This window comes from Grammomys surdaster, unplaced genomic scaffold (genome assembly GCF_004785775.1).
Source record: "Grammomys surdaster isolate TR1022 unplaced genomic scaffold, NIH_TR_1.0 485, whole genome shotgun sequence".
Taxonomy (NCBI): Eukaryota; Metazoa; Chordata; class Mammalia; order Rodentia; family Muridae; genus Grammomys; species Grammomys surdaster.
The window spans coordinates 814,660-829,743 of NW_021604904.1; the positions used below are offsets into that span (position 1 = coordinate 814,660).

At 44.5% G+C, this 15,084-nt stretch overlaps 2 protein-coding genes across 3 annotated transcripts in view; one reads left to right on the plus strand and one right to left on the minus strand.

Moving 5' to 3' along the window:
• Positions 1-1,914: 1,914 nt before the first annotated feature.
• LOC114633023 (dynein light chain 1, cytoplasmic-like) lies at positions 1,915-2,363 on the minus strand. The gene has a single exon (XM_028781642.1). It carries the CDS (start codon positions 2,354-2,356, stop codon positions 2,090-2,092), a length of 267 nt encoding a protein of 88 aa, XP_028637475.1. The 5' UTR covers positions 2,357-2,363; the 3' UTR covers positions 1,915-2,089.
• Positions 2,364-3,692: 1,329 nt separating this feature from the next.
• LOC114633020 (zinc finger protein 59-like) overlaps positions 3,693-15,084 on the plus strand; it is a 20,472-nt gene continuing 9,080 nt past the window's right edge. The window contains exons 1-4 of one of the 2 annotated variants that reach the window (XM_028781638.1): positions 3,693-3,818; positions 7,632-7,684; positions 9,130-9,256; positions 11,417-11,515. In XM_028781638.1, coding sequence (XP_028637471.1) covers positions 7,652-7,684; positions 9,130-9,256; positions 11,417-11,515 — 259 coding nt within the window. In that variant the 5' untranslated portion in view covers positions 3,693-3,818; positions 7,632-7,651. The remainder of the gene's footprint in view (positions 3,819-7,631; positions 7,685-9,129; positions 9,257-11,416; positions 11,516-15,084) is intronic. The other variant, XM_028781637.1, reaches the window with a different exon arrangement.

The following is a 15,084-nucleotide window of genomic DNA, read 5'->3' on the forward strand; positions in this document are numbered from 1 at the left end:
GTGATGGTTCTAATGTCTGGGAGAAAAGGTTGGATGCCTACAACTCAGAGTTCTTTCCTTTAAGGATTGAAGCTAGGTGTGGTGGCTTTTGCCTGTAGTTCCAGAATATGAGAGACTGAGGCAGGAGACGCCCAGATATTTAAGGCAATCCTGGGTTACAGGTAATGAGTTCCAGGCTAGTCTGGGAAACAAAAGCTAATAAAAACACAAGAAATCCTGAAGGCTCAGGGATTCTCAGAGAAGAGGAGGCAGAAAGACTGTAAGAGCCAGAGGGGATGGGTACCTCCAGGAAAACCCATCTTCCAGACACAACAGGACTGATGCACCCAAGAACTCTCAGAGTCCATGCAGCACACACAGGGCCTGCACAGGGTTAAGCCAGAGTCTCAACACTGAGGGGGAAAGTAAGCATGGGCTCTGACCCCTAACAAGGGAACTCTGTTATTGATTTGCACTGGCAATAGAAAAATCACTTTTCTCCAATGCTGTCTCACTGGCTCCATGCCCAGGAGTAGCTGGCCGACACAAAATGATCTTAATTGTATTCTGGTGACATTTTCATTTTATTTTGCATTGTTTGGAATATTTTTCCTTATTGGTCTTTTGCTTTTGCACATCTGTATGCACACCACTCCCACACATACATGGAAAAATGCACACTACACACATATGAACAATGAGAAAAGAGAAGGGATTGAGCAGAACTCGGTATATGTTGTAGTCACAGGCCGTCTACGACTCCATGGGGTTAAAGAGAGTTTAGCATTGACGGGGAGGAAAGGCAGCTATCCCGGCTCACTGATTGCAGTAGAGACATACTTCATATTCAGTAGATTGAGGTCTAACATTTAAAATGTAAGATTTATCCAGCTGTGGTGGCACACACATTTAATCTGAGCTCCCAGGAGACACAGGCAGCAGATCTGAGTTTGAGGCCAGCTTGGTCTACAGACAAACACAAAGGACAGCCAAGGCCACACAGAGAAATCTTGTCTAAAAAAGACTAAAACCCAAACCAAACAAAAACAAAACAAACAACAACAACCAACCAAAAGCCTGCATAAGGACATGATTGAAGTGTGGAAATCAATGGTCAGTGTGGAGCGGGGCGGCTCCCTCACAGAACAGATCTAGAAGAGGAGGGGTGTGAAGTGAGGATCCATCAGGAAGGGGGAAGGAAAAGGAGGGATTTCTCAACACATGGCTACTGTCACCTTAAACGCAGGAGGGAAGAATTCTTGAAAAGAAACACAGATGCATCTTTGGGTGAGGAGGATGAAGCCATGCACACACAGAGCAGGAGACAAAGGCAGAAAGGGCTGAGAGCTGAGACTGGGGATGGGGCCTGCAGAACCCCAGAAGGAATTCAAGTTATTGTAGCTAAGGAAACACTTATGGTGGACATTAACCTCTCTAGTTATGTACCCGGCTACCCCAATTTCAATACATCAGCTTTAGAGAAAAGGGGGCATAATTATCTAAGTTTTTTCCATCAGGGATAAGGGATAACACTAAGGAAAGACCTGTGAACACAGGAAAGATGAAACAGACCAACCAAAATCACACTGTGGAGAGAAAGGAGGATGGGAATACCCTGGCATGACAGGAAGCTTAGCGTGTTCATAAATGATTCAAAAGCCAGTGAAACAGAACAAAACAGAACAGATAGCTTTGCAGAAGCAGTCCCCTGAGTCTGGCCGGGGACTCCTTGCCTACAGTCTCTACCTTAGTAATCTCTTCATGGGATGTCTTAAAATAGATGGAGTCTTTATTTTATTTTATTTTATTTTATTTTATTTTATTTTATTTTATTTTATTTTATTTTTACATCTCCAACAGATTTATTTTTAAAGGAATGACCTAAAGGAAAAAAAAATGGGGTACACAAATATGGACTAGAAAATGTAAGCTGTTTTACTAATTTTATAACCACAAACTTGTACAGAGAATGATGCCCTGTACAAAACACAACAGATTCAAATGAGGTGTTCCCTTAGCAAGGCTGAAGATTCAGTCTCTGGTATTTGGAATTTAGGATGCAGTCCTTGTTTTTGGATGGATCACTGGGTGTTTGGCACAGTCCATGCTTTTAACCAGATTTGAACAGAAGAGTGGCCACCTGACCCAGGTAGAAGTAGATGAAGTGTTTGGTTTCATGTGTCACATAACTACCGAAGTTCCGGCCCACAATGCAGTGCCAGGTGGGGTTGTACTTGTCAAACTCCTTCTTGATATGGGCCGCAATATCCTTCTCTATGTTGTACTTCTCCAACCCCTGAGTAGCGCACTCCACCGAGTCCTGTTGCATCTCTTCCGACATGTCTGCATTTTTCATCTCCGCCTTCCGGTCGCACATGGTTACCGTGGAGCAGGGGCCAGCCGGCTGCTGCGAGCTCCTAGGGAAGGTGCTGGTGCCGCTCAAGCAGCAGAGGACAGCCGGTCGCTACCGAAGCCGTGGCACATCTTGAGTCTTTTAATTTTTAAAAGTACAATACAAAATATATGAAGTAATAGCCCCCCCCCCAGAAAAAAAAGGATAAAAAAAAGGAAGCTTTAAACAGAAACATCTCAAGGTCATGAGCATCTTATTTCTCCCACAAGTGTTTGTACTAGAACATTTCCCTTTCAAGGCCACCTCCTGTCATTACAGCTTTAGTGTCTCCATTTTTATTCTGACTTCCTTCATAGTTGAGATGCTGTCCAGTTCAGCTATGCTCTGTTGCTGTTGGGGGGGGGTTGTTCTATCAGTTTTTGAGACTGAAAATATTGGAATGTGACGGTGGATTCTGCTGTCATCTCCTATTGCTCTAGCAGGACTTCCCCGTCATCGTGTTTAAAGGTGCTATTAGAGTACACTCTGAGTTTGTTTGTTTATTTATTTATTTAGTTGCTTGAGACATTTGGGAGTATCCTCTCAATTTTAGTTTATTTAGTCTCATCAAGACAGTCCGAATGTACTCCGAATTTATTTTTGGTTGTTTGTTTAATTATTTTGTTTTTTTCAGACGCCTGGCCTGTCACTCTAGGGCGGCGATTAAAGGCATGTGCCACCAGCAGCTGAGTGTATTTTAGTTCTTAGACTGGGTCTCAGTGTGTAGTCCTCGGTGGCCTCTTCTCACAGATGTGCAGATGGCTGTGCCTCCCTACTGCTGGGATAAAAGGCGTGTGCTACCACGCCCAGCCATGTTTATTGTCACTCGATGACTTGCCCTCTGTAGTATCACTGGCAAAGGTCTTTGGCCCAAAATCTGCCTCCATTTTATAATCCACTTGAGTTTCGTTTGATTATGCGAAGATGATCACTTTGACTCTCCTAGAGCATTTACCTTTAACATATTCTCTGTAGTTCTCACATGGCTGGTTCTGACTTCCTTTCAAATCTAATGTGGCAAACCTGTACTTTAGCGTTTAGACAATTTACAGAACTTTAAATGCGATTAGTTGTATTAGTTTTGCTGTCTAGCCTGTCTAACGGACACCGTTCTGTAGATACATAGCAGTGTGGTCCTCAGTCACATTTTCTATCTAGAGCAGGGAGTTTAGACTCCTCTGTCCTCTCTACGGGAGCGAAAAATCAGTTACGCCGAGAACCGGAAGTACCTTTAATCAAAGTAGGGAGCGGCCCCTTTAAGCGCGCACCCCACCGTGGGAACTCCCAGAAGCCACTGGGCGCAGCTCTCAGATGGGCTGGGCCGAGTTGCATGCCGGGAGCTGGGGGCGGGGCGGGGCTGCTCCAGAGCTTTGCTTGTGACAACTGTGTTTTCCAGGACCGCCGCTCCAGAGGTAGCGCACAGGCTTTTGGTTTAGATCTCCACAGAGTAAGGCCGGAGCCAGCGGGCTGGGAGTGGGTGTGTCCGGACGGTAGTGTGTGTGTGTGTGTGTGTGTGTGTGTGTGTGTGTGTGTGTTTGTGTGAGAGAGACAGACAGACAGACAGAGAGAGACAGAGACCCCGCATGTGTCTCTGTCTCCACACCTCGAGCTCTCTGCATGATCTGTCTCTGCGTGTCGCTTTCTGCTCCTGCTTTCTCTCGGGGACACAGGGACTGGAGCAGAGGACCAAGCTTCAGTAAGGAGAGGTCATGTGTGCAGTCTGAAGGGAAGCTTTCCCTGAGGTTCAGACTTGAGCTTGGGAGGAGCATCTGAGGCCGGGGTGTCGCCTAGGAGGGAGGGTACTTGTTGAGTTCCACGACTTTGTCAGAGCCCCAGTCATGTAAGTGTGGAGGGAAGTGAAGGCAGGTGCTCCCTGAGGATGCTCTCGGATGTAGTCTGGGATCTCACGCTTCCTCAGGCTCCCCTAGCCGGCCATTCAAAAGGAGGACTGGAGAAGGATGTGGATTCAAGAATGAGTTTGCTCTTTCTGTTCGAGAAATGAGGGTTTGGTTTTAGAATATAGAATTGTAATTGAAGGAGGTACGTGTAAATTGATACCACCACATTGTGTCCCTTACATTGTCCCTGCCCTTTTCTACTTAGTACTCACGGTATCCTCTCTGTGTGTGTATGAAATGGGTAACATTGGCCACATGCAGGTGAGCAATGCTGTGGTTGAACGTGAGGATCTGTGGTAACCGGTTGGAGTCTTGGTTCTGTCCCCTTCTTGCTCTCTGTCCTGTCCTGAACATTAGGATGCCTGTGGTGAAGCCCGTTAGTGCAGTGCCGCCAGATACTAAGGGTCCATTGAGCTTTAGGTGAGCTCGGTGAGGCCATTTTGGGTTCATTACAGATTTTTTGCCTCTGGGACAGGGCCAGCGTGGATGGCAGCTGTGGGTCTAAGGCTTGTTTCTATAATCATGTACATATTTTGCATTCCTCTTTTAAGGAATGCCCTCCCTCTTGACATTAATGACTCCATGATAATCAAAGACAGCATGAGAACGGGAGACTGAGGAATAGCTAATGTCTCAGCAAAATGGTAAACGCTGGGACCTTCAGGACAGCCCTTATGGCTGTGAAAAAGAACTCTAAAAACGTGGGTTCAAAAACAAATAATTTCTCAAAATATAAGGATGCAGTATGAATTATATGAATTAAAAAGAACCAAGGCAGTTACACCTGGAGCCAACTCGTTGGGAAGACCCTAAGGAAGGAAATAAAGAGATTTTGGGAGTGGTGATTGTAGGAGATTCCACCCAACTAAGTTTTTTATTTGTGCTTAGAAAGACAGACAGATTCCTGAGTTCAAGGTAAGCCTGGGACTGAGCTAATTTAGGCTCAGGAACAGTAGAAATGGTAATTTGAGGATGGGGTCCCACCCTGGTAGTTCATCTTCTGTGCTTAAGGGAGGCACCAGATGTCTGAATTCTTTTGCAGTGTTAAAAGGAAGTTGTGTCCAAAGAATTAAGGGGCTGGAGTCCTGGGATTCTTAGGATAAGCAAAAGGGAGCCTGGAGTAAGTGACTGCATTGATTTCTAAAGTAAAAGACTGGGCTCCTGATCTGCAAGAGATGAGCTGTCCAGAGACATTTTCTAGAGTAGCAAGAGAGAAGTTCTTGGAGAGCTGTCTCAAGCAGAATATATGAATATAGGGAGAGAGCTCCAGTGCTGTGTGGAGATCACCAGAGAGGAAGCAGGCAGAACAGAGAGTGGGCTGGAGAGCTGTCTTGGGCAGCGCTTAGGCTGACAGCTTTGACCAGATCCACTAATTGACTTGGAGTCCTTTGTTTTTGCTGCTCCCAGACACTTCTTCCTCAGAACCCCTCTCCAACCCGAGGCTGGACCTTGGCAGTACCAAGTTTCATGATGTATCTCTTGAACTTCTGTTGCGTGGCTGAAAATCTGTAGTCTTTGATCAAGTGTCTCCCCAGCTCTCTCCCTTGTGGGTCCACGTCTCCCATTCTCCTCCCTGATGCTGTACAGCCAGCCTCTGCTACTCACACCCCAGGAACCAGCATTTCACCATTCCTAGGAGAAAACAGCTTCAGAGTCTACATGACTGAAAAAATGGGCATTTGTCTTTTATTTAAAGATTAATTAATTTTCTTCATAATTGTGTATGAGGAGTTAGGTGTTCATGAGCACAGGTGTTCTCAGAGGCCTGAGGTATAGGATCCTCTGGAGCTGGAGTTACAGGCACTGTGAGCTGTCTGGAGACTGAACTCTGTCCTCTGGAAAGGCCGCAGCAGCTCTCAGGCTCTGAGCCATCCCCCTGCCTCAGTGTTTGCCTTTCTGTCTTTAGCTTATTGCACTTGTTATTCTCCGTGTGCATCCATATTGTAGTACATGGTTCACTGTGTGTGAGCCTCACTCTCCATGTGCTTTGTCCATTCGTCTGTGGGCGGGGTCCATATCACAGCTATGGAAGTGAAGCTGGAATGAAAGGTGGGGGTGTGAATGTCTCTTGGAAGTGTATAAACTGTACAAATATTGTAAATATCAGAGAATGCATAAATGTGTGTGGTGGAGACAGTGCATGCCAGCATGGAACTGTGCAGTGCCAGATGCAGCAGTGCATGTCTGCAGTCCTGGCCCTGCTATGACAAGACGAGGGTGAAGACAATCCCTAGCAGGCTGACTAGCCTGGTGTATGCAGAGGCAGGCAGGCAGGAAGGATAAAGATAGAAGGAAAATTTGTTTGTTAATTTTCTGGGGATATAAAAATGTACAATTTCATAAGGTGATCAGATGGGTCTTGAGAGGGAGAAGGAGGAAGCAGCATTAGGTGTTCAAGGCCAGCCTGGAGTACAGGAGACTGTCTCAGAAACAGATGAACAGTCCCACAGTGTACTGAACCAAGGCTTAGACCTGTTGGCTAGAGCACTGGATCCCATTGATGGCTGCTCCCTGGGGCAGCGTCTGAGGGAGGTCTGGGGTTGTGTGTGCTGCTCAGAGCTTGTACAGAGCACAAGATAGTCCTCACCCAGCCCAAGACAGAACCATTGTGTCAGCCGTGCTGAGGCTGAGAAACCCAGCTCAGGATCAAAAGACCTAGGACACCCAGGACAAATCTAGTATTATTTTGTTGAAAATATCCCATAATGTGGAAAGGTGGAAACACATACTCACTTCCTGTGACAGGATGTGTTATAGCTACTTATCTTCATAAGGATCATGGCTTAATCGATACAACATAAGTGTTATCATAGCTGAGCGAAGGCTCTCAGGAAAGCGTTCCATGGTGCACAGTCCCATTTACTGAGAGTGGGGACAGAAGGCTGGACCCTGCCTGAGCATTGCAGCTGCAGCCCCTCCAGCCTTGCTGTGCTTCAGCCCTGAGTTTACAAAGGAGGTGCCATTTGGATGCTGTGAGCCCCTGTGAGCCTTGATAGGTGGGGTTCCAGTAGGAAGGTCTGCTCACAGTAGGAGGAGCAGCCCAGGTGCAGGGCTAGCTGGATGTCAGGTGGAAGCTGGGTCCCTTGTGCTGACGTCTTCTGGAGGAAGTTCAAGGCAGACATGTTTAGCTCTGTACTCCCACACTGACCCCTTTGCCATGGGTTGTCTGGGGTTAGGAGAGAATGGTCTTTGTGTAGACTCCTGTGTGCTTCTGATCTGTGTGTGGGAGGCTGTGAGCGGTGGGAGGGGAGAGAGTGAGTGTGGATGCTGGAGAAAGAAATGTAGTTGTTGAAATGACAGTGACAAAGTCATTCTGGGAACATCAAGTCACAATCAATGAAAGGCTTTCTTTTTGTCCCCAGGGGAGGAAGCCTGAAGAAGAATGGCCAGCTCCAATTCTCAACATATGGTCTGTGTAAGTTGTATGTCTCTCCTTGACCTAGGGGGACTTTCAGGTTAGGTGACTCCTTCTTGTCTTTTCCTCTTGAAGCTTTCTAGTCATTCAGAATCCCCTCATCCCGGTCTGCCCGTTCACAGTGAGGGTTGGCAGGTCTGAGCACTTCCTTTCTGAGCCTCTTCCCAGGTGGTACTGGGGTTGTCTTTGAATGCATTCCTGCACATGTGCTCTCTGCTTGGTCTGTGGTGAGGGAGGACTGTCACTGCAGCAGAGGTGTCAGTCTCACAGGGAAACAGGGGCTTTGGTGCTTCAGAGCTTTGAGGTGATGGTCTCATTGACTGCACTGGGAAACCTGATTGACATCTGTGGTGCTGTCAGGCTGGTGACCCAGGGTGTGAGAGTGAATGTCATCTGTGCATGTGTGTGACAAGGTGACCTGCTTGAGGAGGCTTTAGGAGAGAATTCAGTAATCAGAGGGAAAGGTCACCCTGACTGTGATAGGGAGGTGATTGAAGTCTCCAGAGTCAGGGAAGACCTGAGACACATTGACCATCTGGAAAGTTTTTTGATTTTTTTTTTTTTAATGGAACTAAAGATTAAACATAATATGTATGTAAAGTCATTCTCATGACAACAAATCTTTTTTATTAGATATTTTATTTATTTATGATACAGATGTCATCCCCTTTCCCCATTTCCCCTCCCTAGAACCCCCTATCCTGTACCTCTCTTCCTTTATGCTTTTGTACCATTTTAATTACATGCGTGTATTAAGGTCAGTTCTAGGTTGAGGGTCTAGCAATACAATAGATGCAAATAGTCAAGGAGTAAGCATGACAATAAACACAAATAGTCAAAGAACAAGCAAGACATGAAACCCGGTTAAGTGAACACTTCCCTGATCACTGGTTTTTGTTTTTTGTTGTTGTTGTTTTTTTTTTTTTTTGGTTTTTCAAGACAAGGTTTCTCTGTGTAGCACTGGCTGTCCTGGAACTCCCTCTGTAGACCAGGCTAGCCTCAAACTCAGAAATCCACCTGCCTCTGCCTCCCAGGTGCTGGGATTAAAGGCGTGCGCCACCACTGCCCGGCATGATCACTGTTTCTAAAGGCTTATCAGGATGACCAAAGTATCGGAGCCGACTTCCCTATCCTAGCCCAAGATTACAACAAATCTTAATGATTTCATGTGATAAACTCAAGGACTCACAGCATTCCTTGTGTATTTTACCCCGACCCCAGTGACATGTCTCCTTTGTGGGGGATAACCTGAAGGATGTGGATCGAGTGGAGAGGCACAGTTACTGGATATGTAGGTGGGCACAGCCGTCGTTTATGGGGAGTCGTGCAGTCAGGTGCCTTGAGCATTTCCTTATGGCTCCCTTCCCACGCTTGAGTCCTTTCCCTTCTGTTTTTCCATCTTGAAAGCTTCCCCAATTTCACTCTCCCTGTGTTTGCTCTTTCAGGGGTCAGTGACATTTAGGGATGTGGCTGTTGACTTCTCTCAGGAGGAGTGGGCCTTCCTGGATGCTACTCAGAAGATCTTATACAGGGACATGATGTTGGAGACCTACAGCAACCTCGTCACAGTGGGTAAGGGCTGTGTCCCATGAATGGGGGATGTGTCCTGTACATTGTGTGCTCTCCTCACTCGGAATTAAAGGACAGTACCATCTTTCCAGTGGAGCTGAAGCTGAGATGGTGACCAATTCCTGTCATTGCTTCACTGAGACTGCTAAGACAGGAAGATTGCTCTGAGTGCAGCATCACCCTCAGATACATCCTGAGTTCCAGACCAGCCTAGTCTACAGGATGAGGCCTTGTTTTAAAGAAAACAAAGCAAACACATACACAAAATAAATAAAGAGATCAATCCATAAATAGAATCTTGGGCTAGAGAGATAGCTTGGTGGTTAAGAGAGTCAGCTGTTCATGTAGAGGATTCAGGTTCGATTCCCAGCACCACAGAGGGCTCACAACCAGGTGTAAGTCCAGGAATCTGATTCCCTCTGTCAAAGAAAATAAAACAAAACAAAATTAATAAATAAATGAAATCAATAAGCAGATGGATCCACAAATAGAATCAAGTGCCAGAGAGATAGCACAGTGGGTCAGAGAACCAGCTGCTCTTGTAAGGATCCAGGTTTGATTCCCAGCACCACAAGGTGGCTTACAACCATGTGTAACTCCAGTTTGAGGGGATGTGATGCCCTCTTCTTGTTTCCATTGGTAACATGCATCTTTGTGGTGCTCAGCCATACATGCAGACAGATCCTCACATACACATAAAATGAAATTTAATCAATAGACGTTTACAAGAGGGAGTTGGTTTTCTCTTTCTTCCAAAAGGAAGAATGTAAAGTTTGTTCGACTGAAACTAGGGCTTCATGAAGCGCCTGCTTGCCCACCCCTTTTCCCCCCTCTCAGTGGGCTCTAGGTCTAGTGAGAGATCGTGTCTCAAAAACTAACGTCTAGACCAACCTACAAAGACATGTAACTGTGGTCTCTGGCCTGTAAACACACGTATGCATGCATACCTACGTCAACACATGCATACGTGTCCTCAACATGCACAGCTGCCGGAATCAGTAGAGTTAGTCACAGCAGAAGTGGACACACTCTGTTTTCTTCAGTGAACCCTCCCTTTACAAACTGCTTTGTAGTGGACTTCGTATGGTGCGAAGTTTGTCTTTTCATTGAGCAGATCTGTAAGAATGAGGTATAAATGTTAACGAAGGCAACGTGAAAAACAATAATGATAGCAATTTACATGGCTGGGATAGAACTTGTCCCCGCGATGCTCAAGGCCCTCGTTCCATCCCTAGCATCACCAAACAAATACATGGAAAGTTAAAAAAGCAATGATTTTGTATTAGTGTAAATCAGAGAATTGTCAAAGTATTTGAATATAGTATTAACAACCCTATCACATAGATAATATGAACTCAATCTAAACTTTTATCTTTTGTTATTACTAAAGCTTTTCTCTGGCGCCAGGTCTTCATAGCGAGTCCAAAGCTGCAGGCCGTCTTTGAACTTGCTGTGAAACTAAATCCAGCCTAGTACTTCTTATCTGCCTATTTTCACTCTTCAAGAGTTGTGACTCTATGTGTGTGCCTTCATTCCCAGTTATTAAATGTGAAAATTGAGTATAGAATCTTCCAGGACTTGCCAAAATAAATGGCATCATTAGTGAGCTGGAGGATGTCTATTCCCTAGACAGTGCAGCCTATGGGTTCATGTTCTCGCTACTCAGTTAATTATGGTTTTAACCGTAATTAACAAGTGACAAGTCCTTATCTGCATTTAAAGGAGATTAAAACCCTTTTCTGAAGCAGCTGGTTTCTTGCCCAGGTTGTTTCTTCCCTTCTTCTCTGAAGTCTTTCCGAAGCATTATTTTTGGCTTTTAGAATTTTTTTTTGTTTTTTTGGAGACAAGGGTCTTGCATTGCAGCCCAGAGGGCCTGGCTCATTCTCCCACATACTGGGCCCACAGTCATGATCCACTGTGCCAACCTGTATAGACCTGATAATAAATGAATCTGTATTTTTAAAATCTACACAGGCAGAAGATGGTGGCACACACCTTCAGTCCCTGCATTTGGGAGGCAGAGTAGGCAGATCAACTAAGTTCAAGGCTAGCTGGGTCTACTTACCGTGTTCTAGGACATCCTGGGATTATTAGATTGAGTCTCAATAAACAAACAAATACATAAGTGTATACACAATTAGCCACTTCTTTCTTTCTTTTAAGTGGGAAGTTGCATTTCCAAGCCAGATCTGATCACCTTACTAGAGCAGGAGAAAGAGCCCTGGATGGCTGTGAAGGAAGAAACAGACAGGCTGAGCCCAGGTGAGTAAGAGTGAGGTGAGCCTGCAGCCCTGCCAGGCATTGCATGTGGTCAGAGAGGCTCCACAGAGCTGACACTGGATGTGGCAAACTTCCTTCAAAGCCCCAGGGCCTGTGGGAAAGAAGCCTGAGCCCTGGGAAGGAAGTCAAGGTCAGAGCAGAAGCTGTCAGAGGGGCTGCTGTGTCATGAGTCACTTTAAGTTCTCATTTTCTTCCTCCCACTGGAGCAGGTGCCTCTCTGTATCCTTTACAAGTATCTCATTATTGGTTGTGTGTGTGCACACATGTGTGCAGGTATCCACAGAGGCCATAGAGAGGGTCAGCTCCCTGGGCTGGAGTCACAGGTGTCTCAGCCAATTGAGTTTGTTGAGAATTCTCCGTTGAGATCTATATCCTATTTTCTAATTGAAATTTTTTTGTAGCTATGTAGATTTTTTTAGTTCCGTATATATTTTATATATTAGGTCTATGTTGGATATGTAGTTGTTAAATTTTTTTTCCTTCTGTAGGCTGCGGCTTTGTCCAAATGACAGTGTCCTATGCTGTGCAAGAGCTCTTCAGTCTCACAGTGCTCCGGTTATTAATTCTGCCTGTGTCTGTGGTTCCTTGTTCAGAACATGTTTCCCCGTCTATGAGTTCAAGCCTAGTCCCCACTTTCTCTTCTATCAGGTTTTGTGTATCTGGTTTCACGTTTTGAGATCTTTGATCCATCTGGAGTAAAGTTTTGTACAGGGTGATAAGCATGGATCTGTTTGCATTCTTGTACATGCAGCTGTGCTTTTTGTCTGGCCCCATTTGTTGAAGATGCTGTCTTTTTTCCAGTGTGTATTCCTGGCTTCTTTATCAACTGTCAGGTGTCCATAGGTATGTGGGTTTATGGCTTCAATTCATTTCCCTTGATGAGTGTATCTGTCTCCGTGCCAGTACCATGTTGTTTTTATTCCTGTAGCTCTGTAGTACAACTCGAGTTTGGAGATGGTAATGCCCCCTGAGTTCTCTTATCATCCAGAATTATTTTCAGCTATCTTGTGATTTTTAGATTTAAGTTGGCTTTTTATTGCATGTGAAGAGTTGTACTGGAGTTTTAGTGGCGACAGCCCTGACTCTGTAGACGGCTCTCGGGAGATGGCCAAGTTGACGATATTAATTCTCATGATCCATGAGCATGGAAGATAGTTCTGTCTTCTGATATCTTCAATTTTTTTTCAATGTCTTACCATTTTTATCATACAAGTCTTTTACTTGCTCGGTTAGAATTACCCCATGATATATATTAGTTGAGGCTATTGTGAAAGGTGTTGTTTCTTTGATTTTTCTCTTTCTCAGTCCATTTGTCATTTGTACATAGGATGTTTGCCAATTGTTGTGAGTTCATTTGTATCCAGCTTTTTTGCTGAATGCGTTTATCAGCTGTAAGAGTCCCCCTTTGGAGCCTTCAGGGTCAGTTATGTATGCTGTCACATCATCTGCAGACCAAGACACTTTGACCTTTCCAATTTGCATTCCTTTGATCTTCTTCAGTTGTTTATTGTTCTACGTAAAACTTGAAGTGGCCAGGCAGTGGTGGCGCATGCTTTTAATCCCAGCACTTGGGAGGCAGAGGCAGGCAGATTTCTGAGTTAGAGGCCAGCCTGGTCTACAGAGTGAGTTCCAGGACAGCCAGGGCTACACAGAGAGACCCTGTCTCATAAAACCAAAAAAGAAAGAAAAAAAAAAAACTTGAAGTACTTTCCTGAGTAAGTTTGGAGAGTTTGGACAGCCTTGTCTTTTTCTGGATTTTAGTGTAATTGCTTTGAGTTCTCTCCATTTAAATTGATGCTGTCTTTGGGCTTGCTATATACTGCCTTTATTTTGTTGCAGTGTGTCTGTCCCTTGTATCTCTAATCTCTCCAGGACTCTTACCTGAGTAAGAGTCCATTCACTCCAGGAGTGTTGAATGTTGTCAAAAATCTTTTCTGGATCTAATGACATGATCCTGTTACTTTAGTCTTTCATTTTGTTGATGCGGTGAATTACATTTATTGATTTATGTATGTGCAACCAGCCCTGGAACTCTGGGATCAAGCCTACTTGATCATAATAATTTGAGGAGTATTGGCGTGAACATTCTTTGAATGTCTGGATGAATTTCGAGCTAAAGCCATCAGGCCCTTGACTTGTTTGTTTGTTCGTTTGTTTGGGAGAGTTTTAATTACTGATTCTGTTTCACTCGGGTTTATCTGATGGTCTAAGTTGCTTATCTAGTCTTTTAACTTTGTCAAGTGGTATGTATTGGAAACATCACTCATTTCTTTTAGATTTTCCAATCTGGTGGAATTTAGGCTTTTATTGCATGTCCTAATAATCCACTGGATTCCTATGTGTCTGTTGTTATGTGTAGTGACAACTTTTGAGAATTCTGAATTTGTTTCCTTTAACAACCCAGAAATATTCTAAGAATGTGCTTTTATCGTAATCCCAGTTGTGGGGAAGTGGGGCTGCTCTGCAGTCTCTGCAGCAGCTGATTGTGATTTGCCCTGTTCTCAAGCAGAAGCATGGTTTGCCAGCTGCAGATACTTTCTTCAATTTGCCTAAAGGTTGGAATTCTAAGGACTTTTTAGAGGGAACATCAACACTAGGGCCCTCAAGAGTTGTGTTTGGTCCTTTAGGGAGGTTGGTTTCTTGTTGCTGTTATCCATGATCAAAGAAAAAACAAAGACAATAAACTAGATTCAGGGATTTTTCTAAGTCCTCTCTCCCCTATATCCTTTTTTCTCTCCTATCAAGTGTTAGGGGGTGAAACAGTGCAGTGGGGTAGGATGCTGGGGTGGGGTGGATAAAGGGCAGGGTAAAAGAAGAACCCACAAAATAGCAAAGACCAGCTACAGTTATGTCATCCTTTCATCTCTAATTTTGTTAATTTTAATCTCTTTTTTCTACCTTTAGATAATTTGTCTACGAGTTTGTCAGTCTTTCTGATTTCTCAAAGAGTCAACTCTGTGTTTCATTGATACTTCGTATCTTTTTTCCTTTGTTTCTATTTTATTGATTTCAGCCCTGAGTTTAATTACTTCTTATGCTCTATTCCTTTTGAGATCTCTCTCTTTTTTTCTTTTCTTTTCTTTTTTTTAACTGAAGATATGAACTTGCTTCTTACACCCGCCTTCATCATGCCTTCATCATGTTTGGAGGTGTTGTGTCATTTTCATTCAATTCCAGGAAGTCTTTAGTTTCTCTCTTAATCTCTGTCTTGACTCAATTTTCTTATTTTGTTGTTGTTGTCTTTTAAAAAACCTTTTATTACATTTACTTATTTTTTTCACTTTACATCCTAATATCAGCCCTCTCTCCTCCCAGTACCCCCTCACGCAGATCTTCCCACCCCTTCTCTTTTGACAAGGGGGAGCCCCCTCTAGGTATCATCCCATTCTCTTCCACTGAGGCCGGACAAGGCGGCCCAGTTAGGGGAACGGGATCCACAGGCAGGCAACAGATTCAAGGACACCCCCACTCCTGCTGTTGGACCCTCATGAAGCTCAAGCTGCTCAACTGTTATGTTACAACTGTTATGTTACAACTGTTATGTTACAACT